Source organism: Callorhinchus milii, unplaced genomic scaffold (genome assembly GCF_018977255.1).
Source record: "Callorhinchus milii isolate IMCB2004 unplaced genomic scaffold, IMCB_Cmil_1.0 Scaffold15, whole genome shotgun sequence".
In the NCBI taxonomy this organism is placed as follows: Eukaryota; Metazoa; Chordata; class Chondrichthyes; order Chimaeriformes; family Callorhinchidae; genus Callorhinchus; species Callorhinchus milii.
In genome coordinates this window covers 13,800,731-13,828,596 of record NW_024704756.1, presented here as the reverse complement: position 1 = coordinate 13,828,596, position 27,866 = coordinate 13,800,731, and the positions used below count along the sequence as shown (strand labels likewise).

Sequence of the window (27,866 nt, the reverse complement as noted above, 5' to 3'; positions counted from 1 at the left end):
GTAAATCTGTTCTCGTGAAGTGTTCCACACATCCATATTTGCAGGGCAAACCCAACCTCCCCGTGAGGTATTTTGCCAGAGACAGAAACAGCCGACACAAAAGGTATAGATAGGTGAGAGAGTGGGATGGACGGAAGAGAGGAGATCAGTCCTTATGCATCTACGTATTTACATTAATTACAGTACAATCCCACACATTACCCACAAGAGGGAGGGGAGGGGAGGTGGGGGGGGGGGGGGGGGGCAGCCCATTTTTTTTCCCTACGCAATTATTTCTCAATACTTGGGTTTTAATCCGAAAGGTTTGGGTTAATAATCACTGCAGGAGCGGTGAGATTTTTCACCATCGTGACCACTTGACACTCGTCCTGTGTTAGTCGCATCGCTCCGGCGACACTCGGCTTAAAAGAAGCAATGCGTGTGTGTGCGTGTGTGAGTGTGCAAAGTGTGTGAGTGTGCAAAGTGATGTGTGATGTGTGTGTGTGTGATGTTCCCGCAAACAATACGCACCTCTCTCTCTCTCTCTCTCTGTGGGAGGTGTGAACTTGTCGGCGTTTCATTCCAATGACGCAAACAGCAAAACTGCGTGACATTAAGAGGAAAACGTTGAATTTCTGTCCCTCTCATTCGCCGACGCACTCAACTCGCCGTTCGGTGCCTTATAACAAGACCCGGTAGTGGCAAATACTCGTCCAGTCCTTCGAATATATATTTACATATCAACTTTAGTTCGGATCGATCTTACTTTTTTTTTAGGGTATGTGTTCAAACGAGTCATTTCTAAACCAGAAGAGCATCTGTGGGGGGGGGGGGAGGGGAGGGGGGGGGGGGGAGGGGGGGGGGAGAGGGGGGGACCACTGGAAACAATGTATTTGCAATTATAAATATTCATGTTTTGTTTTTCAATAAAAAAATATGAAAGCACTAAACTTATTGAATGGTGTGCCCTGGGCTCCCTTTGACTGGATCAGGTGAAGTGAGTGAAAATGCATCAGAGAGAGAGACCCCCCCCCACCCTCCCAGCCCCCCCCCCCCACCCCTCAGCCCCCCCCCCCCCCCCACCCTCCCAGCCATCCCCCCCACCCCAAGCACATTACATACACGACTTGCTATTTCCTTTGCTAATAACGGTGCAGTCAATCCGACCGAATTGGGGGGTTGGAGGGTGTGTGTTTGTGTTTGTGTGTGTGTGTGTGTGTGGGGGGGGGGGGGGGGGGGGGGGGGTGAGGACATGCCATTGCCAGTGGAGGGGGAGCTGGAAGGGAGGACTGTTCGAACTCAACCCACAAACCCCCCCCCGAAATAACCCGAATTGTGGTTCGATTAAAGACATCTTTAGTTGAGGCTATCGGTGTCCCGAGAAGAGGGCAGAACTGTTTGAGCCAAAGGGGAACCGTGTGCGTGCGCTCTGCGCTCTCCCCCCCACACCCCCCCCCTCCCCCCCCACACACACCCCCCCCCCACACAGCACTGTTGGCAGTGGCGAGAGAGTGGATAACACTGCACATGTCCTGAGGAGTTTCCTGTCACTGGTGGATCGACAATGGCGGCTGTGGAAGTAATTCGGCAAACGGTGAGCAGCTGAGAGGGAATGCGGGAGGGGAGCTGTAATTATTGTGGGGGGGGGTTAAAAAAAATAATATATAATATTTTTTAAAAAAAACCACGAGCCCTGTTTAAGTGGCTGTGTGTTTTTTATTGTGCAACACACACACAAAAACAATTCAAAGCATTTGGCAGGTTTTGAAATGCCAGAGCCCCCCCCCACCCCCCAAACACACACACACACACACACAGGGGGAGAGGTGGTGGGGAGGGGGGGGGGAGAGATGGTGGGGAGGGGGGGGGAGAGGTGGTGGGGAGGGGGGGGGAGAGGTGGTGGGGAGGGGGGAGAGGTGGGGGGGGGGGAGGTGGGGGGGGGGGGGGTGGGGGAGGGGGGAGGGGGGGGGAGGTGGGGGGGGAGGGGGGGGGTTGTTTGGAGACAGACACACCCCAATTGCATGGGCAAAATAAGGCGATCGACCCCCCCCCCCCCACCCCCCCCCCACCCTCCCTTTAACGGTGCTTTTGTTCACCGGGAGGGAAGAGGGAGAGGAGAGGAGGAAAGGACGATGGGCGTTGTCGTGTAACTGTAAATGCATCTCCGAATGAGCAATGGATTGCGATCCAGTTTTGCAGAAATACCCCCCCCCTCCCCCCCCTCCCCCCCCCCCCCAGAGCAAACCCCTCTACATTCCGTGCAGCACTCGCTCGGTTTAGGGCGTCTTATTTTGTGTAGACTGTCTGTCTGTCTTGTCTGTCTGTCTGTCTGGGCACTTGCAAACACCCAGACTGTTTCTTTGCAAGAGCTGCGAAAACGATCCCCACCCCCCCTCCCCCCCTTGTTTGGGTGGGGGTGGGGGGGGGGTGGGGGGTTAATCAGGATCCTGAGGGCGAGGGGTAGAGAGAGAGAGAGAGAGAGAGACCTGCTCTTGAGAGCTCAGGAAATCGCCCCTTCTTTGCACACAGACCAGAAGGGAAAAAAAATCACGAGCTTCTCAGGAGCATTATTTCCACCGCTGTCAAAAGGTGTTGTGTGGTTGACTGCAGCCTTTCAGGTGGTGGGCATCTTATACAGCCCAGTGACAGGGTGGGGAGACTTGACACTTGGGGGGGGGGACATGTTGCAAGAGAGAGAGAGAGAGAGATATGATTTCAAGTGATTTCAACCCCGGCCTGAAATCTTAGCGATAAGATGTTATTCGTATTGGAAGGACAATCCCCCTTTCTTGTTGTGCTTTGTAAAATATCTCCTTTAAGTGCCCCGGGACCCTACCCTGTGAAAAGGGAGCTATCTAAATGCAAGTTGTTGTTGTCGTCGTTGTGGGGGGGAAAAAAAACACAATGGGTGAACTGTTATTTAAAGATCTCGCCGAGAGATCTTTGTGAGCTTTGTTGATACAGAATGTATCCCGTGGTCAGTAACGTCTTGATATTACCATATGAGGCTGCAATCCACGATGAGTCCCATTCGGTAACTGGTTTGTTCTACCCAGTGCACGCACATCAGGCATTTGTTTAACCATCTATATGAAATCTATATTTCCAGTTTAAACCTTCGAAACCAAATTTAGCGCATTGTGTTGGTCTGTACTCCTGCTAGCAGCTTGCTTTGGATTTAATTGTTATTTCGTGTTAACGCCACCATTTGTTCTCCCTCCTCTGCATCTTTTACCATATTTGGTGTCCAGGTCGTGGTGAAAGTCCCCTGTATCATGAGACAGGAAGGCCCAGTGAACCACTCTGAACTGCTGATGGAAATGTCTCTTTTAAAGATGCATTAGTTGCAGCATAACATTAATACCATTCATAATGTGGAACATATCGGTTGGAAGGGTTGGGGTGATATATTAATTCCAAGGTTAATGCTCAAGGAGTTTCTTGATTCTTTAACTGAGAGTTGGTAGTGCTAGTCATGGATTATCTTACCTCCACTTGTAGAGCCCCTTTAGCAGCTTCCGGTACAGCCAAGTGCTGAACCACGTCTCTGTCACTTTACCTCTAAGAACCAGAACATCCTCCATTTTTCTGCTTTGTGTGCCTTTGAACAGAATTATCTCCACTATGATAATAATAATAATAATCCTTGCATTTGATAGAGCGCCTTATCACTGCTTTGAGTCATCTCAAAGAGCTTCACAGGATATACTGTAAAGTGCAGTGACTGTATTTTGTGGGCGAACGCGGCAGCCAGTTGTGCACAGCAGTGTCCCACAAAGGGCTATGAAGTGAATGACAAATTTTATTTGGGGGGATTGTTGGCTAGAACACTGGGAGAAACTCCTTTCTCTTTTCGAATAGTGCCATGAGATCTTTAACATTCACCTGGACAGACAGATAGGACTTCAGTTTACGTCTCATCTGAAGGACGGTACCTCCAATATTGCAACACCCCCTCAGCACTGCATTGGAGTATCAACTTATATCATAATGATTTGAAGTCCTGACGTGGGGCTTGAACCATGATGCCCTCCATGGCTGAAATACAGTGCAGACCCTCACTGTCTAGGCTCTTTCTTGAGGATGTTTTACAAGGCCAAGTGGCCATAGAAGTATATGCCAAAGGTGGGGTGGGAGAAAGGAAATATACATGAGGTTGAAAAGGTTAGAGAGTTTGGTTTATGAGTACCATGCTGCAGTTTTGTTGACTGTTAAACAAAGTGCATGTTACACTATAAATATCATGTTTCTGCTCAGAGATTGTGCATTGCAGTATCCAATGAACCTGGCTTGCCATTATCTTATGAATTGGCAGACATGTCAGATCTACAGTTGGAAATAAAGATGATTTGAAAGTAGTGTAGTGAGATGAAATCTGACAGATATCTTTATTTTTTCTTCTTTACTGTTTGAGGAATTATTTCTGGTAGTTTACACGTTTTTGTTTATACTACGGTGAAAAGTATTTAAACAATGCTTGGCTCCAGTACAAAATAACTTGGTCATTTCATTTCAATCTGCTCCCAAGCAACCTGTACTTTTTTTTTCATCTTCCTGTAGCTTGTTTTTCATAGGAGTCCTGTAACTCAGTGGTTAGAGCTCTCGCCTCACAAGCCCGGCAGGGCGAAACCTCGGGCAAGTTTCCTTGCCTGGTAATAATCCCTCAAGAAAAAAAATAATAAAATTGGTCACTTCAAATCATGATTGTTTGTGGGACACTGCTGTGTGCAATTGGCTGCTGCTTTTCGCCCACAAATATACAGTCAATTCACTTTACAGTATATTCTGTGAAGCGCTTTGAGGCGTCTAGAAGACGTGAAAAGCTCTATGTCAAATGCAAGATTTATTTATTTTATCTTTGTATTTATTCCCAAATAATTGGCAAGTGTGTATCATTTCAGTCAGTAGTGTTGGATTTGTTTTTGAATGAGTTTGTGACTTAGTCTTTCTGACATAATATTGTGTAACCCCATCTGTATGTTGGCTGAGTAGTTGCTGACTAGTGATAATCAACTTATCCTAATGCGTATGACACAAATTATACTCAGGTATTGCCAGAGGGCCCTCAGCATCTCAACAGGCTCCCAAATGGAGATCTTTCAAGAATACTTCAAATGATCCATATTTCACACCGGATGGGTATATAAGATTCCTGACAAATGTGACTCTCTCCTACTTCTCTTTTTTTCCCTCTTGCACATTCAATGCTCTTAAGAGTAAAGGCTTATTTGAAAGTTCTGTTTGGAAGTGAACTAAAGAGAGCACTGATGTAGACAATCTTTGTTTTGCCTCTTTACGAACTATTCTACACAGAAGTCTCTTTCCTGTGTTTGGTTTGTGGCCTATTTTCTGTATCACTGGTCCAGTTGAGCACTGTTGTATTAAGCATTGCATTTCAACCTTTGCATACCTTTACGAGAGTAAAATTAGGAGTCATTGTAGTAGTGTTCAAGATCTTGACATGCTGTACATGCAAATCCATTTAGATGTAACTGAGGTGTCAGTTCTAGCTACTAAACTCTCCTAAGGACCTCTTTAACTATCATACTTCACCTTCTTTACTTGGAGAAGACTTCTATCCTGTTTTTTTCCCAAGTGTAGCTCTTGCATTTGCAATCATGCAGATGTGAGTGTTTTAGCATTGGTGTATTGAGTCATATGGACAGATGTGGTTGCTATTGCATTGTACTGTTAAGAGTACCCCTGAGTGCTTGCTGGAATCAGGATCATACTTTCTGTTGCTGATAACTGACTCACTGTTTTGGTCAGTTGGGTAATGCATTGGCAAGTGTCCGTGCTATTATAGCCCAGGAAAGAGTCAGCACATGTAGTGGTGCGTGGGAGGGAGCGTGTGTGTGGGTGGGCAGGGGGAAGGGGGAGCAAAGAGAAATAAATAAGAAAATTGTCCAAAAGGGATTGAGATTGAAAGAGATTCTACTTGAAAACTTGATTTTTTTTTAAAAGAACAAATTAAAATGGTAACTTAGAAAATTGTAATGGTTACTTACGGTTTAAACCAGAAACCAGAAAAAATAGTAAAAGGAAACAGGAAACCGCACATAAACTGTCTGTTCTACTCTGTGTCTACCCTATCATTTTGCTACAGTCTCACATTGCCTTATTCATTTAACAAGAATCTCATGTTAAAAATGTCAGCAAATCCATTTTGCCACATGTGACAGTTCCAGAATTAGTACGGAATCCCAGTTTCTATTAGTAACGTGGAAATACATAAAGACTGGTAAAGACTGGGCGAAACGTCAAACTTCATAGAGCAAAACACTACCAAGTTCGAAAAGAGAGGATGCGATTGTAACACTTTACCTTTGCATCACTTTGAATCTTTTTATGTCCTTCTGCTCTCAGTCTTGCCTACTTTTCAGCTTGAATGGTTCAATGGGACAGGTTACTGACCGCTGCCCTGATTTACATTGTCTCAGGAAGAAGCATATTTTATGAGATATGGGATAAACCTAACACAACCTCAAAAAGCTCTCTGGCACTGCAAAACATTTCATCAAGGGAAATGACTGAGAAACATGAACCACAATTATAGGATAACTTTGAGTTTTGTTAACAGATGAGGTCAGTTATCTGAATGAGAGACTCAGGACTCTCCTGATGGCTAAATATAATCATTAAAATCTGATTAATTTATTGATGATCTGCAGTACCCAAAGCTGTTTTAACCTGCAGTATCTTATTGACTACGAATGCTTTTTAAGCATTACATTTGCACGTGAGTTTTAAGTTTCGCACGCACATTAGGATAGACAATTGGGAATGGAATCAAATCAAATCTAGTATTAATTTACTGGCCTCTTGCCAGAAAATGGGAATAAGTTTCACACAGCTTTCCCAAAGTAACTTTAAAAAAATCTATTTCCTTCCTAATGCTCCTCTCCTTGTGGAAGTGGCACTAAGTGGTTAACAAAGCTCTCATTTTCCGATTATCTGATGCACTTTATTCTCATCACAAGCTCATGTGAAGTTACAGCAATCCACCTTGAAGGGAAGCCTGTTTCTGACAAGCCATAAAAGGGCTGTGGGTCCTGCAAGCTGTTCTCTCTGCAAATGAGATAAAAGATGAACCTTACAGGAATTGAAACGTGCATCAGCTTTGCGGTCAGAAATGCAAACTATTTGTCAAACGCATGGGCTCAATAAAAATAAAGAATTTCCTCATTGCTACAAAGATTTCTTCAACACCACTTTAAAACATGTTTTGCTCCCACTTACAGCAATTGTATGATAATTATATTGATAGTAAATGAGGTTAATACTCTGCACTTTTTAAAAGGGTTTGTAAAACTGATGGGGTTCTAATCAAAATTTTATGTTCCATGATAAAAGCAGGGTGATCTGTAAATGGTCCTGGGACTGTACTGGACATGTTCAGTGATCTGTGCTTTTGGGAACCTAAGAATCCATTCTATTGATCCTTAACGGCCATTGTAGGTTCCTGTTGATGTCATGAATAGGGTGAATTGTTCTTGCTCTAACCATAACATGTCACAGCTGTTCTGATTCCTGATGGCCACTGCTTAGCAATCACTGTAACCATAGCAAGAGAACACAGTTAATTTAAACCACTGCTCTTCAAACTGTATTTGTAATCTTTAATTCTTGATGGGGACCTAATTAGTCCTGACAGTCTGTGAAAACACCTGCCCGTAGATAGCCAGCTGAATTATAGGTATCCTGTTCTGTACTGGGATGTTTTTAATACCGCATAATATTTAGGTTGGTTTAATTGATCAGTCCTGGAGCCAATCATTGACATGTTTCTCATCCATGTTCCTACCTAAAGTTCTATTTAATGAACGACACACCTTGTTTGTAAGGGACATTAGTGGCACAAATTAGCTGCCACATTTACGTTCAGGAAACATTAATTTCATTCCGGAAAGGACGTGCGTTTGCGTGAAATGCAAGTTGTTGTAAAGTACTGAGTGAAATCCATCCTGGCTTGGTATATATTTCACTGACAGTTTATTGTCGCTGTGAATACAAAATGCTTGAGTTTGCTATGCAGTGATTCAATGCTGGGACTTGTCCAGCCTGGAATTTCTTTCCTTGGTTTTTGAAGTTTTTTATTAACACAAATATTTGTTTTCAACTTGTTGGGTGGAAAGTAACATCATTCATTCACTTCCTATTCCTCCCTGTGTTGTGGTTGTCCCAACAGTTATATCATCTGATCTACTGTATGAATGCCTAAGATTTTTATTCTCAGATACTTTATGTTAAAAAAATAAAGTCGTGTAAGTACTTGGCAGGATACCTAAATAAATGTTACAATAACTGCTCAGTTGGATGGACAATGTCTGATGTCGTGATTTTTTTTTCCTCCCCGCAGACTGAAAGTGCCCGCAGCATTTCGCTGTCGGGCCACGTTGGCTTTGACAGTATGCCAGACCAGTTAGTCAACAAGTCTGTGTCTCACGGTTTCTGCTTCAACATCCTGTGTGTGGGTGAGTACTGAACTGATGGACCTCCCAATAGGAAGCTTTCTCTAGTGTCCAATAGTAAGACAATGTGTTACGCTCATGAGGGTAAGGCACACTCTTCTTACTAAATGTTTCCTTTCTGGCTACTTTGCTGTTATTTGCGTCCAGGTCGTTTCGATTGGAAAGTCACCACGAATATGAAGTTTCCACGTTTGCTCTGTTATGAGTGTACAGCAGCCAGTGTGTGTGTTTGCGGGGTGGGGGAGGAGAAATACATTTTTGTCCTGATGATAAGTCGGGACTCCTGAATTTGAGAGAAATATCTACAGGATTTAAGAAAGGCCTGTAGCTTTGTGCATCTCAATTTTTTTTGGGGGGAAGGGGGGGGCTAATGAAGTATTTGACAGCGGCAAATTTAGCATTGAATGATTTGATGCCATAACCAGCCTAATGCGATGTCACTTCTCACCATTCAATAAATTGTAACTTTTGATGGTCAGAGTTTGTGGGTGGGAAGGCACAAAGCCAAGTATAATGAAAACACAGGGACTCCCTAAAAGCCACGCATGTAATCCCAAAATGACACGTTTATGATTAAACTCCACGGGTGCGTATCATAGATTCCTGTAGCTCAGTGGTTAGAGCACTCGCTTTGCAAGCGAGAGATCTGAGTTCCATTCCAGGCAGAGGGCGAAACCTTGGGCAAGTTTCCTTACAACACACTCCTAATAATAATAATCCCTCCAAAACCCAAAACAATAATAAAATTGGTCATTTTCAATCTACGACTGCTTGTGGGACATTGCTGTGCGCAATTGGCTGCCGTGTTCGCCCACAAATATACAGTCAATTCACTTTACAGTGTGTTCTGTGAAGCGCTTTGGGACGTCCTCCCGACGTGAAAAGCGCTATATCAAATGTAAGGATTATTATTATTATTATTATGACCTTCAATACGATTGTCTGTTACTTTGTCTCCACAAGCAGCAACAGAGTAAAACAGTTTTTGTTTGTAGTCACTCATTTTTTTCCAAGAACTGAAAAAAAGGAAATGAAAGGGGAAAAGAAAGTTTCTTTTAAAAAATATATAGGATCCAGATTGGGAGAGGAGTTGAGTCATAATGTTAATAATAATAATTTTGAGAATTTTATCAATATTCATAATCCCGTGGAACTGATGAATGGCTATTTCACAACAGACTTTTACAGTGCTTTTACAGTCGTCGTGAGCCGTGTAGATTGCACACGCTTGAACAATGAGACTTTAGAAAACCCATACCAGCCAGGGTTATGGTGAGGCGAGTATATGTATTCATTGGTGGATGGGATCTGCTGATGCAAATAAATATTGTCCAGGACATCAGTGCAGTTACTTCCCAGTAACTCTTCAGATCAAGATGGTTGGAATCTGTAGGGTGGTAAACGGAATCCTACTATTTTGTCTTGTATATTGGGGTGTGGGTATATGAGTGGCATTGGCACCCTCCCAGGAATAGGTTACCTCGCTGCCTGCCCTCTTGTTCCGGAATCGTTTTGCGGAGCAATTACATAGTGGGACCACTCAGAATAAAGGCGATGGGAGTTGGAAAGATTCCAAGCCAGTGCCTGGTTTCACTATTCTTGAGTTTCTTGTCACACACTTGACTTGGTTTTTTGACAGGGTCAAAGAAGGAAATGCGTAGGAAGCAGAGGTTGGTTATGACTGGTCAGTATGACAAACCTAGTTTCACACCAGTGTGGGAGGTTTCTGGGCTAGGCGCAGGAGAGAAACTGCCAGACAGTTCCTTCCCAATTTACTGATGGTGGGGGCTGTTGGTGTCATTTCTCCTCCGTAACACAAGCATGATTTTCTGTCTTGGGGTAAAGCCATTTATGTGCCTTGTACTGCAGTTGTTCCACCCAGCGTAAACTTGGTTTGGTTTGTATTGAGGGCTTCTCTGACAATCATGCCACTGAAATCACTGCTCTAGAATACTGATACTTCACTCTATGCTGCAGTGCATTGTCCTGGGTGCAGCTTTGCTCGGCTGGAGTTTGTGAGCTTGTCGTCAGTCATAGGCCAAATCTGTAACCCTTGGCTCAATTTCCCCCAACAACCAGTCATTACCTTCACACTGTACAGGCCAAGCTGGATGACGTGGGGTGAAAATGTTAAATGTGTCCATCAATCAACTGCATATTGAGGTAATCAACCCTCTGTGGTTAATAAGCACCTTCTGACTGATTGACTAACGGACTGACAGGTCAGTTAACCTCTGCATGAGTGTGGTTCACTGGTCATCTCTTGGAGATTGCAGTCTGACCTTCTCTGGCACTGGATAAGTCTGTGAAGTTCAGTTCATGATTAGATGTGTCGGGTAATGATACTCTCCTTCAGCACATCCAGTTTAAATTGTAAAATCTTCCGTGTTTGGACCCAACAGAGTGACTGATGTATTGTGATATTTTCCCTCCCATGTTGGATAACACACCCACATTTCTACTCTGTTGTACGGCATTATCAAAAAAATATCTGACCCTTGGGAAATTGTTTTTTTTAAAAATAAAAGCTGCGAGTCTGCAGTCTTTGATGTCTCATTTATGAAATAGTATTTCAAAATACAATTAAAAATCTTTCAATAACTGAAGCTAATCAAGGGTGCTTGATAACCTTTAATCATGGGTTGTTATAAAATGTAATTGACATTTGGATGTGTGAGCGTCATGGCATTAATTTCTGAAATAGTAATACAGTTACCTTTGTGTACTGGAATAAAATACTGTACCTTTTAATTGAGGTATGATTTGAAGGTGACTCACCAGGATGCGAGGCTATGAGGTCAATAACTTACTGTCAGTTATCTCTGTCTTGTTGCCCAGTTGTGTGTTTTCAACACCCACATGTTTACCACTCACTGTTTCGCATCTTGCCGCTGAGAAAGTTGTGTTATATTACAATGAGATTTTGGGTGGGCAGGGCAATCTTTATAAATAGTCTATCCTACACAATGTCGCCCAGTTTATTTTCCTTCAGCCACCCACCCACTTCTGTCTGGTCGCTCAGTTAAGCTTCCATAAGCCCCATCGTAATTGTCCACCTATTTGCTTTGTTTTTCAGTATTTTTAACTTGAATTTGTTATTTTAGGTTTGTTTTTTGATCCAGGTATTTCCCTTAGTACAGTGCGAGAAACTCTGAAACCCCTTAGAAACGAGGATTTTGCTGACTTCAGTAACAACTTACATTAATATCATACTTTTCAAAAAATGAGAAAATGTCTCCAAGTGATTGACATTACCAATCTATGGCCCCTATTTGATTGGATTATTGGGTAGTTTGAGAGCCTTTCAGATGACCCTTAGCATTGTGCAGCAGCTTATTAAAGAGCCATGGTATTACGTGGGAGTCAGTAACAAACCATTTAATATGAGTCTGATCATACCAACCTCAGAAAGTTTCCAATTTAAGTAATTTAGGAGTTACCCACCATATGTTTACTGAAAGAGTGAAGAGGCTGCTGGTTAATGTTATAAAATCATTGAAGGACGAGGCTCAATTGCTTAATATACCGTGTCCGAATGCTGCGATTACAAGGCGGATTATTGCTTAAAGAATACCATCCTTTTTGTGAGTAGCTGTGAGCAACGCTACATGTTTGTCTTGATTACAGATTTGTGGGGAAGGAGTTAGTGAAGTTATTTAGCCGGATGGGCAAGAGCACAAGAGTTTGTAGCTGCTTGAAACTCATCAAGGGTCGGCTATTTCATAGGTGGCAATAATCCCAACGTATTTTGAGGCATTCAGTGCATCAATTGCACCATTCTTCCTCCAGATTTTGCTGAGTGAACAGTGCCTGCGTAAAGGCTTCTAAACAAGTATGCCCTGTGCATAGGATCAGCGTGCTTGTAAAATGCAGAAGGTTTGGCAGAATGTCCCTGCGGGAGACTTGCTGGAGCTCACAGACAAACACTCCCGTACTGTTCAGTGTGCTGAAGGATGCCACCGCCGCTCACTCTGGCTCGGAGGCTCAAGGGTGCCTTTGTGCTCGGATCTGCTCCAAATCAAAGGCCACAATTCTTCCCCAATATGCACAAATTGGAGCTTTAAATAGGAAAAAAAATGTNCTTTTTTTAAAAAAAGAGAAAAGTGGTTTTGATTCATTTCTTTCACCTTGTAGTATTCAGCCCCCATCGTGCCCGACTGGCCAACTGCTGTCCTTTCACTTTGGCTGGTGAATAAAGGCCTGGAACGTGAATGGAAGATGAGCCATTGATGCTGAGTAGTTACTGCTGTTGTTTTTTTATGCGTGCCAGAGGCTGCTAGATTGTGACCGGCCTTTTCCCACCTCCCCCGCCCCCCACAAAAATATTTGCAGCCCATTAAATTTACAAGTGAAGAACACAAGTTCTATTATTGTTCGTGAATTTTAATTTAATTCCGCAATTCTCTTTTTAATTTTTTGACCTGGGTGTTCTGATAATTTGCTGTCGGGATGGAATCCCATGCGAGGTGCGCATCTGCGTTCGGGGGTCAGGGGATGGGATACTCATCCTGTGGGAGAAAATTAGGCACGATAAATGAGAGGGAGAAACTCCACATTTCATTCAAATAGCTTTAAGGGAGCCTTTTACCTTCAAGTGAATCGCCCGAACCTTCTCACAATCACGGCCAATCCCGAAAAATGAGTCGTGAGTGGGGTAAAAAGTTCACTCGCGCTTCTTAAGTTCCAATGGGAGAGGACTGAGAGTTTGACTTCAGAGAACACACAAAAACACGCTTCCAGATGGAAGATTTTAATCTTCTGAAGATTATTTGATTATAATTTTGGACGAGGAGATTATCCAAGTTAGTAAATCGGCCCTTCTGATCAGTGAAGCAGAGATTGGAACTGGGCAGCCCAGTGGGATTAGTTTAACTTGCAAATCTCCAGAGTGTAATGTGGTTCTGTGATCTTGACTGATCTCAAATCTGATCAGATTTTTCTTCTTTGTAATTTACAGTGCGTCATTTATTTTTTCTCTCTCTCTCTCTCTGGCCTGAAAACGCTGCTAGTCGCACAACCGGTTATTGTGTCCCACTACCATTAATGTAGAGGTAAAACTAAATTTATATTAAAATGGAAACTTGGTAACATTTTCTATTGCAACATAAAAATTGGCAATTAGACCAGAATGAGCTGTCATTACATCATCCAGTATTAGCAATGAATGATCTGCCTGCCTTATGTCCAGGTTGACTAAGCAAGCATTCAAGGCTCTGTAAACTGGCAGCAGACCAGTGTGTTTATTCCCCCGCATCGCTAGGGAAGTAGGAGGATTTGTTTTTAGTGTCTCTTTCTTCAGAATCTTGCTGGGATTGAGTGCCAAAATGCTGTAGAATGGTTGGAGTTGGCAAATCTTTGCCACTGTAGACATTAGCAGTTTGGGAGCATTTTGGAATAACCCCAACTTTGTGATGAGTTTTGTTTAATCGGAATTAACTGCAGCGATTCTAGGTAAGACCACATAAAGCTTTTCGGCAAGAAGGAAGTTGCCAGTGACATACAGCTTCACCCATAGAAATAAATGCCATCACCTGAATCATTGTCAGTCTTCACAACATTGGGGGCAACTAATAGTTTAACCGATAGCCAGATTTTAGCTACAAACAATGTGTTGGTAAAGTAGGTTGAAGTTTCCTCCAGAGACTGTGGTTGTGAGATCAATGGATTGTGCCCAGCTTTGGGCCACTTTGCTTGTTTTGTGATGTGAATTTCTGTTGCCTTTTCAGGGGAGACCGGCCTTGGGAAGTCCACCTTGATGGACACGCTGTTCAACACCAAGTTCGAAGGTGACCCAGCTCCTCACAACCAGCCTGGAGTCCAGCTCAAGTCCAGCTCTTACGATCTGCAAGAGAGCAACGTGCATCTGAAACTGAACATCGTGAACACAGTGGGCTTCGGGGACCAGATTAACAAGGAGGACAGGTCAGGAATACCCTTTAATAGATGTCGATACATGACTGAGATTGAGTGAATGTTTGGTGTAGAAAGTAAGTAGACTGCCACATTTCGCCCACAAAATACTTCACTTTACAGTAAATCCTGTGAAGTACTTTGAGATGTCTCAACGACGTGATAAGGCGCTGTATCAAATGCAAGGATTATTATTAAGTAGAAGTTCAGGGAGTGTTCGAGGTGATGTGTCACAAGTCACGAAGGGGCATTCAAAGCTCGTAAGCGCCAGTGGGCTTGAAATCCCACCGAGCCCACCTACCTGTGAACTGTCACATTGTAAGACAAAATTGCAGATTGAGATAATGAGGACCTTCTGACTTCAGAGGACCCGGCCCTCGATCACACGATGTGTAGAAGTGATACTCTCGTGCGTGGCTTTAGAATTCCATCAAAGGCCGTTGCTGTTTAACCTCCCCGTGTTCACAAAAGCAGCAAAAACAGCCGGCTTCTGTTATTCTAATTCTACAGCTACAAATCTATCGTCGAGTTCATCGATGCTCAGTTTGAAGCCTACCTGCAGGAGGAGCTGAAGATTAAGCGGACGCTGCACAGTTATCACGACAGCCGCATCCACGTCTGCCTGTACTTCATCGCTCCCACCGGCCATTCCTTGAAGTCTCTGGACCTGGTGACCATGAAGAAACTGGACAGCAAGGTACCAAGGGGCACGGGGTGGGAGGAGGAACACTTGGGCACCTTACGAGATAAATTGCTGTAAATCCAAGAATTGACGATTTGCTTGTTCTGTAAGATTGTGTTAGGCTGGCATCAGGCTTTGCTGCCACTGACGGTATTGGCGCCATTGCAGGTGGCCCTGCCATTAATTCTACCAGAAGGTCAAATGCCAACTCTCAGTAGCCATTCAAAGTGATCTCCTTCTTCTGTGAGTGAATCCTGTTGGTTTGGCTGAGACGCCGTCTGGCGTGGAGGGCGCTATATAAATCCAAGTTGTTGTTGTTACACTCTCTATCCCATCCCATCCCACCCCAGTGCCCACGCAATGTGTGCCTCCTCAAATACTCTTCCTGGGTGTCATTGGCCGAGGCCTGGGACTTTTTGTCTGCCCCCGAGCACTGCCTTGTGAAAATGGGGTGCGAACAGAGAGAGAAATAACTGTTGTTTCGGTTGGGCCACAAGACTTGTTGGTGATGCTTTGCTCAGCAGTGCTCTGTTGCAGATGCTTCCTGTTTTCATTTTTTTTTCATGAAAAAAATACAGCTCTGTTTTGTGTCCTTATTTCCCAATTTTCTCCCCCACTCCCCCCCCATATGTTGATTCAACAAACCTAGTTTGTTTTAAATGAGTTCAAATACAAGATGGCCTGTGTTAAGGGCACAGATGTCTGTGGAACATTGCTGCCTGCTGTCCAGATGAGTTCTTACTGCTTTAATTTGATCCACACTGTGAGCCAGGCTGGCAGTGATTTTGATTTGTAGCCTTAGATGCTTGAAGGCTTCTAAGATTAATCACTCAGTTGTGTATAATGCTTTGCAACTCATTATTATTCACCCCACACTGAACAACAGAAATGCTTAAAAGACTGTTCTCCTTCAATCCTCCTGCAGGTCAATATCATCCCAGTCATTGCCAAAGCAGATTCCATTTCCAAGAGTGAGCTGCAGAAATTTAAGATCAAAATAATGAGCGAGTTAGTCAGCAACGGAGTGCAGATCTACCAGTTCCCCACTGACGATGACACCGTGTCCGAGATCAATGGGACAATGAACGTAAGTTTGATCGGCTGGACGTGAGAGCGTTTCAAATCTGCAAAGCTAGAATAGCTTAGCTCACTTCTGTTCTTGGGTGTAAACTGACAGCTAATATCTAAGCACAAGTTGCCCAGCTCAAGGGGAGTGTTGTGTGTTCAATAATAATAATCATAATAATAATAATCCTTGCATTTGATATAGCGCTTTTCACGTCGGGAGGACGTCCCAAAGCGCTTCACAGAACACACTGTAAAGTGAATTGACTGTATATGTGTGGGCGAACGCGGCAGCCAATTGCGCACAGCGATGTCCCACAAACAGTCGTAGATTGAAAATGACCCAATAATATATACTAATTATATACTAATAATATAATAATAATAATACTTGCATTTGATATAGCGCTTTGTCATGTCAACGCGATTTACAGAATATCCCCTAAAGGGAATTGACTCTGTATTTTTAGGGTGAACATAAATCACGTGCAATGAAGTGCTATGCACAGTTGAGGAGTGAGAACCTTTTCTACACATCATGTGATTTACAAGAAAAGAGGAAATTCATTGCCTCCAAAGAGTTTAATAAGGAAGTGCAAAACTGCTCAATGTATATGTAGATTTTATTGACCCTTTTGTGTCCTTATTTGCTTTGGATGCTTTCAAGACCGCTTATGTTTTACTGAGTGCGCCGACAGCATTGTGGCCGCATTGGAGCCAGAGGCAAGCTTTCCTCACGTGGGATCAAATCGCTTTCCGCTCCAATTGTCTCATCTCATCAGTCAGCGAATGCTCAAACTGGCCACATCTTCCACATGGCTTTGTCGCGGATCTGTGTGGCTGCATTTCGAATCGCAGGCTGACTGTTGCTGCAGCTACGCTTTCGTGTCTACAAGCAAACGCATTTTTCACACACGCATGCATGCCTTATTGCTCAGTCAACTGCAGGCTTGCACATACACTCCATGAACGCACAGTACAATTTACATTTATCTAGGAGGACATCCGAAATCGCTTCGCAAACGTGGATGATGTGGTTGTTGCAGGCACAAAAACCTTCAATGTTTAATCTCATTGCAAACCATTGTGGAGTCCTGTAGCTCAGTGGTTAGAGCACTCGCCTTGCAAGCGAGACACCTGGGTTCATTTCCAGGCAGGGCAAAACCTTGGGCGAGTTTCCTTACTCCACACGCCTAATAATAATCCCTCCAAAAACAATAATAAATTGGTCATTTTCAATCCACGACTGTTTGTGGGACACTGCTGTGAGCAATTGGCTGCCGCGTTTCGCCCACAAATATACAGTCAATTCACTTTACAGTATATTCTGTGAAGCGCTTTGAGACGTCGAGAAGATGTGAAAAGACCTATATCAAATGCAAGGATTATTATTATTATATTATAAACCATGCAAAATCACCATACAACAGGAGGACATTTATCTGGGAATTTTGTTCTGCTACACACGTAAAAGGTTTTCTCCCTTTGACTGCACATTACACACAGGATGGCATTTCTCACTAAGCAAGGCACGGTGCAACGTGACAAAATTCCACCAAACTGCAGCAATAATAATTCCCTATGAGCTGAGCTACACCAGTGTGTGTGTGTTTCAGGCACACCTGCCATTTGCTGTAGTTGGAAGCACAGAGGAGATAAAGATCGGGAACAAGATGATGAAGGCGCGGCAGTATCCATGGGGCACTGTACAAGGTAAGAGCTGTTTTTATTAGAAGCTTTACCCACCCTTTCCTCTATATGGTTCCATATGGTGTTCATCACGAGACCTCCGAATCACTGCACATAGATATGCACCTTGTGACTTAACTATTGTCCCTTATATCTGTGTGAAGTCAGGTGCGTTTTCTCCTCTTGCCAATATGAAGAAGTTGCAGTGACTAGTCATCTGCAGCTAAATGGCTCTATGCCCTCAACAATGTAGGCAGGAAGCACCTGTTGTCGCATTACACGAATAGAGGACTACTTTTTAGTGGAACCCCAGAGTTGAACGTTTCAATGGTGGACTTGCTTTTGCAGTGGAGAATGAAGCCCACTGCGACTTTGTGAAGCTGCGGGAGATGCTGATCCGAGTGAACATGGAGGACCTTCGGGAGCAGACACACGCACGTCACTACGAGCTGTACCGACGTTGCAAACTGGAGGAGATGGGATTCAAGGACACGGATCCCGACAACAAACCCTTCAGGTACTGGGCTGAGAGGCTGGTCAGGGCACCATTCCGAAATAGGAACAGGAGCCTGCTATTTAGTGCGTCGAGCCAGTTTGACAATTTTACTACACCGGGGTGGATCTTTCAACACCTTTTCTCCACGTCCCCTATTACCTGTATTTCCAAAACACCATTTGAAACCTCTCCAAATCGATTCCGCATTTACTGGCCTCTGGAGCAGTGTTGCACAGGCAGTGATGCTCGTTCGATGTTCTGTTTCCCCCTCCCACCCTCTAAGTGATCTACAAGGTGTTATAGATCACTCTGTGACAGATTTCTACCAGGCGGAAAATCGGACAATGAACCCTATAGTGTACATGGGACGTTTAATGTTTAATTGGAGAAGACAATATCGAGATGCGGTTAAGCTCTTGAAACCTGTGCACTTTCTTACTGATGGGTGTGTTCACTGTTATCTCCTGTAGGTAATAAGCTGGAAATGTTTTAGCTTGTTGCTGATCTTGCTGCTCCTGGCAGGGGCTCGGTGACTGACCAATGCCGGTGTCTTTTGTAGCCTGCAGGAAACTTATGAAGCGAAGAGGAATGAGTTTCTCGGAGAGCTGCAGAAAAAGGAGGAGGAGATGAGGCAGATGTTTGTCATGAGAGTGAAGGAGAAAGAGTTTGAACTTAAAGAAGCTGAGAAAGAGGTATTTTTATTTGCTGAGGAGCGAGCTTGCAAGATGCCTGTTCCTCCCCCTTTGAAGGCACTACTTTATTCCGGGGTTTGGTACTACGGACACCGGTGTAAACCATATAATCACAACAGTCAGAGGGCTTTTGCCGTTAACTTGCCAGCATCCTACACATAGCACGACAGGCACTGAAGGTCTCCCAGCATCTAGCAGCCTTAGAGCAGCGAGCAAAATCGATTGCCAGTTTCCTGCACGGTTGCATAGCTCACAGAAAATGATGTCACGGAAGCGCTGATCGGCGGTCATTTTTGCCGTGGCCCTTTTATCACCCAAACCGTCGCGTTGTATCGTGTCCGAATGTAAATAGTCCTTTTTTATTTCTTCAGTTGCACGATAAGTTTGATCGTCTGAAGAAACTTCACCAGGACGAGAAGAAGAAGCTCGAAGATAAGAAGAAAAGCCTGGATGATGAGATCAATGCCTTCAAACAGAGGAAGACTGCGGCTGAGCTGCTTCAGTCCCAGGCCCAGCAATCAGGAAGCCAGCAAACCCTCAAGCGAGAGAAAGAGCGGAAAAAGTAAGCACTTTCTTTTTTTTATTGTTCACACTTTATCCGTTTTTTTTAAAACCGTTTGGTCTCCTGGAGACCGCAGTCCATTTCATTTTCAAAAGATAAGTTCGAGGCCCATCGGCAGCTATAAGGCATTTCCATTCTGCGTTTCCATTTTGCGGGGTTCCGCAAAAGTGCCATTTAACATAAAGGGTCTCTAACCGGTGGTGGATGAAATGACCAATGCGGCTTCGGTTTTAGTGCGTTGCACCTGAAGGTCTGTGTATTTGTGCAGGCGGCTGTCTCCCAGTATCGGCCCGGGGGAGGGCACTTTGTTCATCGCGTTTGCCGATATCGTGCAGAGTTTATTTTGAAACCAAAACCAAGCATGTCCGAACTCTTCTAAGTCGGCTTCATTTTGATTGGATCCCAATTTTTCCCATGTTGACCACGTGGAATACATTTCATTACCAACGCAGACGGTTAAAGTTTCTTTCGTGGTGTGTAAAATTTCCGAAGTTCCTAGCTAAGCACCTTCCAACCTCCCCCCGCCCTTTTTTTCGATTCAAGATCTAATTTGGCAAAAAAAAACTTCAATGCTCCATTGTTGTGCAGTGGTCAAAATGTGAGAGCATTTTGGCTCTATTGTGACTGCTGTAACCACAAGCTTTTGTATGAGGGATTCGTACCCAAAGAAATATTTCTCTTTATATCAATATTACACTCCATGGTTTCTGGATGCAGTGTATTTATTGTATTGATGGGCGGCAAGTAGACTTGACATGCTCACCACCTATCAATTCTTGCCATCTCTTGATAGTACTTTTGATAAAATTAGTGACGTGGAGTTGCATAGAGTAATATGTACTTCACAGAAATAGGCAATAGTTTATCAATGGGACATCGTATGTAGCATTTCACAGTTGGTATGGAAGCTATTTGCACAAAACATATAGCGCTTTGACGGTTAAAGTGGGTGGTGCTTTATTCAGTTTCAGGCTAAGTACAGTATTGTTAAGGTTTCTTTCTGGAGTGTATTTATGGACACACTATATTTGAATATTGAAACTATTCAGAGAGACCACAGTTGCACAATCAGTGACCCACTCATTTGTCAGCTTCATTTAAACACACCCAAAACATTAAAGCTTCCTCAATGTGGTGTGAGCTTTGCCGGTGTTTGACTCAATGTGTTTGGAGCAATTAGAATTAAGGAGAAGAATGTATTTTGCTTTGAATCATTTCTCCGGCATCCTGAAGGCAATTCTCAAATATTGTAAAGACTCTGCACACTTAGTTATGCCTCTGCCGTGTCTTGTTTCCATGCGTTCATTTTGAGTTAAAACTGCTGTCCAGAAGCTGTCTGGGCACAGACGCTTTCTGTTGCAATCTCACTGCAGCAACAGAACGCTGCTTGGTATTGAATGGAGACCATAGGCTGTGGGCAATGTCACTGGAGAGGCCAGTTCTCCAACAAAAATGGTTGCTCTGCCCGTTCCTCCAAACAGCCACTTTAGCCACAGGAAACAGGGTGTCTGTGTGAGACTCACACATTGCACTTTTCCTGTCTCTAACAAATTCCAAATGGATTGAGTTGAAAAATCTGCAGAACAAATGTTTAAAACCAAGAGTCAAAATTGTGCAGAAAAAGATGAAGTGACATGTATATGTTGGGTTTTACAAATAGAGTCCAGTGCATTAACTATTTTCCTTCTGAACAAACAGGCACAATCGCCAGTTGACATAAGTGCTGTGACTAGCTCATTAAGGGTTAAATGGGTACTGTTACTTTTTAGCCCTTCATCTTTATCCCACCACTTTGACTGGTGGGACAGCTTGGCTCAGCTGTAGCACTCTCGCCTCTGAATCAGAAGGCTGTGGGTTCAAATCCCATGTCAGGACTTGAACTCACGTAGTCCAAGATTACTCTAATGCAGTGCTGGGGGTATGTTGCATTTCTGTTCTTTGGCTGGGACATTAAATCGAGGTCCCGTCTGCCTGTTCAGGTGGACGTTAAAGATCCCTTGACACTATTTGAAAAGAGAAGGGAGCTTTGGCCAACAAATCCCCCAAATAAAATTGATTACTCACTCCATGGCTGTTTGTGAGACATTAATGCGTGCGATTATGCTACCACGTTAGCCTACAATACACAGTCACTCCGTTACACAGTAATTCCAGTGAAGCGCTTTGAGACGTCCTTCTGACCCGATAGGACGCACTACCAAAAAAACACAAGGATTATTTCTTTGCTGCCATAAAAGATGAGCGTGGAGGGATCAGTCATAATATTTGAGCATGTCTGTGTACATTTTCCTTTACCTTCTACCAGTTCATCCACATTAGCTACTGCATGTAAACTGTTTTTTTTACAGTTAACAGTTTGCTGCATCCTGCATGAGACCCATAATATCTGGTAAGCCTGATTGACTACTAACAATCAACCATAGCAGTGGAGTCCGTTATCACACAGAAACGTTCCCTGGGCCCTTTCTCTATAGTTCTCCAGGCATGTTCTGCATGGTCTGTGCCAGACTGGCTGGTAGGGAGTACAGTTCAGGACCTTGTCATGGTCTGTTTAGATTGGTGGGTATTAAACATCACACCAACCACACTAGTGGATTTGTGTGTGTGTGTGGGTGCGCATTAGTGTCGTTTTGTTTATTGGAAATTTAAATATTTTTTTTTTAAAAATGGTATGCGCCTGCTAATCAAATAAACCAACCGTTCTGTTTAGGTACTGCATCCCCAAGATTATTTTCACTGGATTTCTGGCTTCCTGGGCTGGCTAGATTTGTTGCGTAGACAAATACTTAAAAAGATATTGTGGCGGGCACCCAGAGATTGAGTGTAACCAGACCAAACTGCAATGAAGGAATTAAGCCTGAGGGGTGCCAGTTCTTAATGTAGAATTACCTTCCTTCACCTGAAACGCTTTACCAACGGAGAGCAGGGGCCTCCTCCCAAACCAGCAAAGCGATCCAACAATATTTGCTGTAATATTTGCTGTTCCTCCTCGCAGGTCCAGAACACGACTCTTTGATGAGAAATTGGAGAAAAAACACACAAATCCATTCCGTAGACCCTTTGTAAGGGCAGGTGCCTCCCTCCCATTATCGGCCCAGCTCACAACAGCTAGCGCACTCTGTTCACTGAGTTTGACTATATCGTGCAGTTTTATTTAAAACCAAAAACAAGCACATCCAAACCCTTCTAAATCAGCCAAGTGCTTCATTTTGGTTGGATTCCAATTTTTCCCCTGTTGATCAAGTGGAATAAATTTCATTACAACAACGCCCCCCCCCCCCCGCCAATATCTAATAAAAACAAATCCATCTTGAATGGTGATGGGTTTCCTCGATTCTTTTTCTAACTGAAACGTGGGAGAGGAGAGAGTTTCACTGTCCAGGAAATGCTTAATGTAGTCAACAGTAAGATTCAATCATTTGATATTGAGATAGGATTCTTGTAGCTTGACGGCAGAGTGCAATGAACACTTATATGGAGAGCTGGTGCCCCGGGGCAGTGCTATTTGCTCTTCTGTACTTCCTGTTCTGTAGTGGAAGGTTCTTCCTAATGGTTTTACTTGTCTCTCAGTGCAAAACCCCCCGGGACAGTATGAAACAACTGGTGGAGGCCAAGGAAGCTGCACAAAACACTGTTCTTGTCAGCTTCCGTGTGTCACAGGCAGGACAATGGCAAAGGGTCATTTAAGATGGACTTGATTTTTTTTCTCTCTCTCTCTCTGTTACCCAGTGCCCAATTTGTTTGTGAGCTCCTTCAAGCCTCCGTCAGTGAAAAGCTTAGCTTTACTTCCTTAAAATGGTGTGATGGTAATGGAAAAATGTTTCCTTTCATTTCAAAAACCTTAGTTCCACTGCTGTGTGTTTGCTTTTTTTTAAAAAAAGTTGAAGCAGGACATTTTCATATTTAACATGTAAACCTGTGCTCATTTCATTATTTACTTTATTAAACCGTACTTGGCTTGTACATTCATCTAGTTTAAAGTAACTCATGAAAAATTAATCCTACTTTTCTTTCATTTTCAGTTCAGGCTTCCTGTAGAATCCTTCCCTCGGCAAGCTGGGAATGGCTTCCCCTTCCCTCCCAATTACATTGCAGCGCTTAATGCCTTCCATTCCCATCTCCTTTCCTCCACCTCCTCCTACCCTCCTACCCTCCACGTAAACTTGTGTGTGCAAACTTGATACTGTGGCTGTGCTGAATGGAGGAATCCAGAAATAAATAGTATGGAACCTGACAAAAGGACTTCCAGTTTACCGCTTCAGTGCTTGCATGGTACAACACGAGCTGTCAAATGAGCATCAGAGACTGTGCAACTCAATAACCCCAACAATAAGACCATGTGGCTCTCAGGTGCCTTAGAAACGCACAGGAAACCTTTGCATGAAATCGTCATTGTTTGTGTCTCTCATTTGCTGTTCGCACTGCAGACTACCGAACCATGTGATCATATCTAACAGTTCTCTCTTTTTTTATATTATTTTAACTTGAAATAATATGACTTGAGTTTATTTCAGGTACGTTAAAATAACGCATGCGTTAACACATTCGTTTTTTTTTCAAAGGAAAAATGAAGCTTTTTTTTACATACATAAATATATATAATCTCGGAAGGAGAAAAATGTAAGTTATGAAGCGTGGGTGCAATAAGCTCTTTGGGTTTTAGTTACAGTATTGCAAAGTTGCACACATTTGCATTTGTCCATTCGTGGGTTAATTTTCAGGCACTCTGGCTAGCCCGTCGAAGATGTTCTTCCAGTTTAATCATTTGAGATTTTGTTTAAGTTTCCGCACTCTGAACTTAGTTCACACCTGTTCCTTCCAGTTGTTTTGTCCTTCCGATAAGTCAATTTGCGGGAAAAAAAAAATGCAAATGTGCATTGTTTTCATTCATTCATTGGTACATCTATAAAACGGGTCCAAAACATTCCCGCGCTGAAAAGAACTGTTCAAAAGAACATTATTCATATATTTTTATATATAAATGAATTTTATTCTACTTTTATTATCGCACTTGCTATTTGAAGGGCTGCCTGACTGTGTAAAATTGATGCCTTTCAAGCCACACGAGGGCTTTAAGTATGCATTAAATGTGAATTGAAGTGTAAGATTTTCCTTAGCGCTGCCATTCATTTCTGTCTGTGTTTTTCTTTGCACTCTTCCTTTACAGTACCCCATGGCTCTGCACTGAATAATTAAAGCGCCCTCAGTGATATGGAACACGTTTCCATTATTTTTTTCTTGTAAGCAGTGGTCAATATTAGAAGGGCAGCTACTGATAGCAGCACTCCAGCTGTGGCCTGAGCATTTGAAACGTGAAGCCTTTACCTGCGCGCATCTTTTCGCGATCGAACAACTTGTGTTTTCTTTTTTTTAAAAAAATAAAATGAATGGTAAATCGTACACCAGAAAAGTGCATGCTACTTAGGCCCATGCTCTCTACATACAATATGTAGTTTGGGCCCTGTGTGTGTGTGTTTTATGTTTTTTTTTTAAATTGCACAATATTTATTTTCTAATTTTGACATTTTTTTTAAAAAAAATTGAGCGCTATTTTTGAAACTTGTAACTTTTTTTAAACTAGTGAGACATTTGTATTTTCTCAGGTCAGTCATTCTAATGAAACCGAAACCAAGTACATTGTTCAGAACCGCCACCATTTTTTTTGTGCACTGTCTCATGCAATTGTTCTCAATCGATTATGCAGGTTTTTCTTTTACAATGACTTGTGATTGTTGCTTATGTAGGATTTTTATTTTAGTACATTTCGGTCTGTGCTATTTCCAACCCCCACCCCCCTTTGCTTATGGCGACACAGATTGTTTCCAATCTATTCCAGTGTTTGAAACTATTAAAGTCGGTTATACCTCATCTTACATCGGTGTCTTCATTTTGTTCGTAACTTTGACCATTGAGCAATGATTCCTCACTTAAGGGACCCTTTATGGCATTCGGGACAGGTTTGCATGCTTTCAATCTTTCAAAATTGCATTTTTTTTCCATTGGGGGTTCGCTTTTGAGTTTCTGTTCAAGATCCTTGTGTGTGTGTGTGCGTGTGTGTATGGGCTGAAATATCTTGCTCTGTTGATGATTTCATTGTTTTTCTCTCTGTAGCTTCTTTTAATGTGTCTGCGTTGGCTGTTCTATCTGGAGGAGGAGACTGCAACTCATAGAAGAAGTGGGGTGGGAGGGGGGCTCTCACACTGACTGATCTGTTCTTTTAACTGTTCACATTAACTGTATTTTTAAAAAGAAAGAGCAAAGGTTAACTTGTGTGGTATTTTTTAACCCTTTCACGAGCCCATGATATGTCCAGAGTGTGTTTAGTAATGGGGTCAGTGATAGTTGTAAATCTTTGCTTTCTAAGTTTTGCTTGTTTATTGCACTAACATTGTAATTTTTAACTCTTAAATTTCTGCTGAATTGCATTTTGTTTATATATGAATCTCATTCCCATGATTCTACTTAAAAAAAATTGTACAGATGTAAGGGATACCTGTTCAGATAAATTAGACCCAATAGAAAATCCAGCAAGTATTTTTTTTAAATTGATGTGTAGATTTATGCTGATGAAGCAGTTAGTCCTGTTGTGTACCTTCTTTAATTTACAGTACATTGATGTTTTCAGTCTGTAGCCTGGATTGTTTACACACTCCAGTTGTAAAGCAAACATAACCATTTTATACAATTCTTCTCATCTATTGAGAGCTGTGTGCTCATTAGCGACTGAATTTGGCAAAGTATAAAATGTTGTAAAATATGACTGCACTTGAAAAGCATGAACAGTCTGACATTATGTATGTTGTACAGAATTATAAAAGGATTGGGTGGGTGGAATATACAATAGATATTGCATGTTAATGAAATCAATAAGTAAAGCTCAGATACAAAGGCCGACTATAGCAAACATAATCTTCAGAGCACTGGAGTAAAGATAACGCTCCACTTTATGTCCCGATGGACTCAGTAGGTATAATGCGCTGCCATATAAAACCATATACACAAGAAGGGCCCCAGCGTAAAGCAGTGCTTTGCACTGAATTTCTGATCCCAGAGCAGCAGTGTTCATGCTACTATTTGATGCTATATCTGTGTGCTAGAGAGGGTAAAAATCAGCCAGGGCACCTGCTCCTGGTAAGTATTCAGTGGCACACTCTACCAGCATCAACTGGGATGTTATGTGAAATAGAGAGATGGACAATGGTCAGATGTATAGCATGAGACCACAGGAGGAGGGAAAGTGCATTTGCTTTTTAAAAGCAAGCATGAAGAGCGTGAAGCGCAATATATACAGACATTTCAATTTGAATAAGGTTAGCTTTGGGCGAAATAAATACAGTATAAACTTGCCAAAGATCCAATTTAGCAGCGCTCACATAGACATTACATGGAAGGTATGTGACTGGAGTGCACTCCATGACAAACAAACCAAATGATGCTCAGTTCACAACTTGCCAGCTCAAAGGGCAGAGCTTTACTTATTTGCATTAAAAATTCTTATTTTGTACAGATTGGATTTCATCTTAAGTTTAGTAGAAAAAAAACTATAAGCATATTTTTCTGTGACACAAACCTGGATGTTTTAAAATCATTTGCAAACTATTTTGGTTAGGATTTGTTTTATTTATTTAAAGAAAAACTATCTTAGGGTGCATTTATCTAGAGTATCCACACAAAGTGCTACTTTACAAAGAATGCAATTCAGAGTGGAAATACTGCAGAAGTTAGACCTTGTCTTGTTAACATTCTTGAATTTATTGCCTTTTTAATATTTCCTCGTCTTTCTTGCTCTTCCTGTAGAAATAGTGCACTTGTTTGAACTCCATTTGCTTTGAACTGCTTCTGCTGCCTAATTTCTCTGCTTTCGTCTCACTTCAGTGAGGAACAGCTCAGCGTGTTGCATGGCCAGATTTCTGGCCATTGGTCCTTTTGTTGTTTGACCCATTTACATGATGATATTTGACTTTGCTACCATCACTGTAACTTTTCAATAAAAGTTTGGAAAAACAAGTTTCGTTCCCTTTTTTGGTTTTATTTCTTGCTACCATTTTGTCAGAGAATTCTCTACTTAAATAATTCTCAAAACTGTAAACTTTATGGGTGGGAAGTCGTTGATTCTTATGTTGAACCTGTTTGGTAGCAGTTGAGACATTACTATCGGTTTCAGAGCCTCTTGGGGTCGCAGTAGGAAATATCCTTTCTATGATGCTCACCCTTCAAAAACCCATTGCTGGAAGATATGTGTGTGTCTGCGTGTGGTTTGTTGTGTGGGAAAGGCAATTTGGTTTTGCTGTGATGACCTCTTGTGGTAAAATGACATGTC

The 27,866-nt window shown here is 42.7% G+C and overlaps 1 protein-coding gene across 4 annotated transcripts; it reads left to right on the top strand.

Annotated features, from left to right (window-relative positions):
- Positions 1 to 1,480: 1,480 nt before the first annotated feature.
- Positions 1,481 to 27,540, top strand: sept6 (septin-6). Of its 4 annotated transcripts, XM_042340619.1 has the most exons (11): positions 1,481 to 1,573; positions 8,339 to 8,453; positions 14,177 to 14,372; positions 14,871 to 15,057; positions 15,968 to 16,129; positions 17,724 to 17,820; positions 18,145 to 18,313; positions 18,852 to 18,984; positions 19,356 to 19,546; positions 21,895 to 21,935; positions 23,569 to 25,414. In XM_042340619.1, exons 1-10 carry the CDS (start codon positions 1,544 to 1,546, stop codon positions 21,896 to 21,898), a joined length of 1,284 nt encoding a protein of 427 aa, XP_042196553.1. In that variant the 5' UTR covers positions 1,481 to 1,543; the 3' UTR covers positions 21,899 to 21,935; positions 23,569 to 25,414. The 4 variants fall into 4 exon arrangements, with proteins under 4 accessions (XP_042196553.1, XP_042196552.1, XP_042196550.1 ...); XM_042340618.1 differs by lacking the exons at positions 21,895 to 21,935; positions 23,569 to 25,414 and adding an exon at positions 25,658 to 27,540; XM_042340616.1 differs by lacking the exon at positions 21,895 to 21,935 and having other exon boundaries at positions 24,714 to 25,414.
- The last annotated feature ends 326 nt before the right edge of the window (positions 27,541 to 27,866 follow it).

What these genes read in the sequence shown, in the direction of transcription:
- sept6 (XM_042340616.1), top strand. Translation starts at nt 1,544, where the DNA reads ATGGCGGCTGTGGAAGTAATTCGGCAAACG. An exon ending in CAGATTAACAAGGAGGACAG is followed by an intron (nt 14,373 to 14,870) that starts GTCAGGAATACC and finishes CTAATTCTACAG; the next exon opens with CTACAAATCTATCGTCGAGT. An exon ending in CCCGACAACAAACCCTTCAG is followed by an intron (nt 18,314 to 18,851) that starts GTACTGGGCTGA and finishes TGTCTTTTGTAG; the next exon opens with CCTGCAGGAAACTTATGAAG.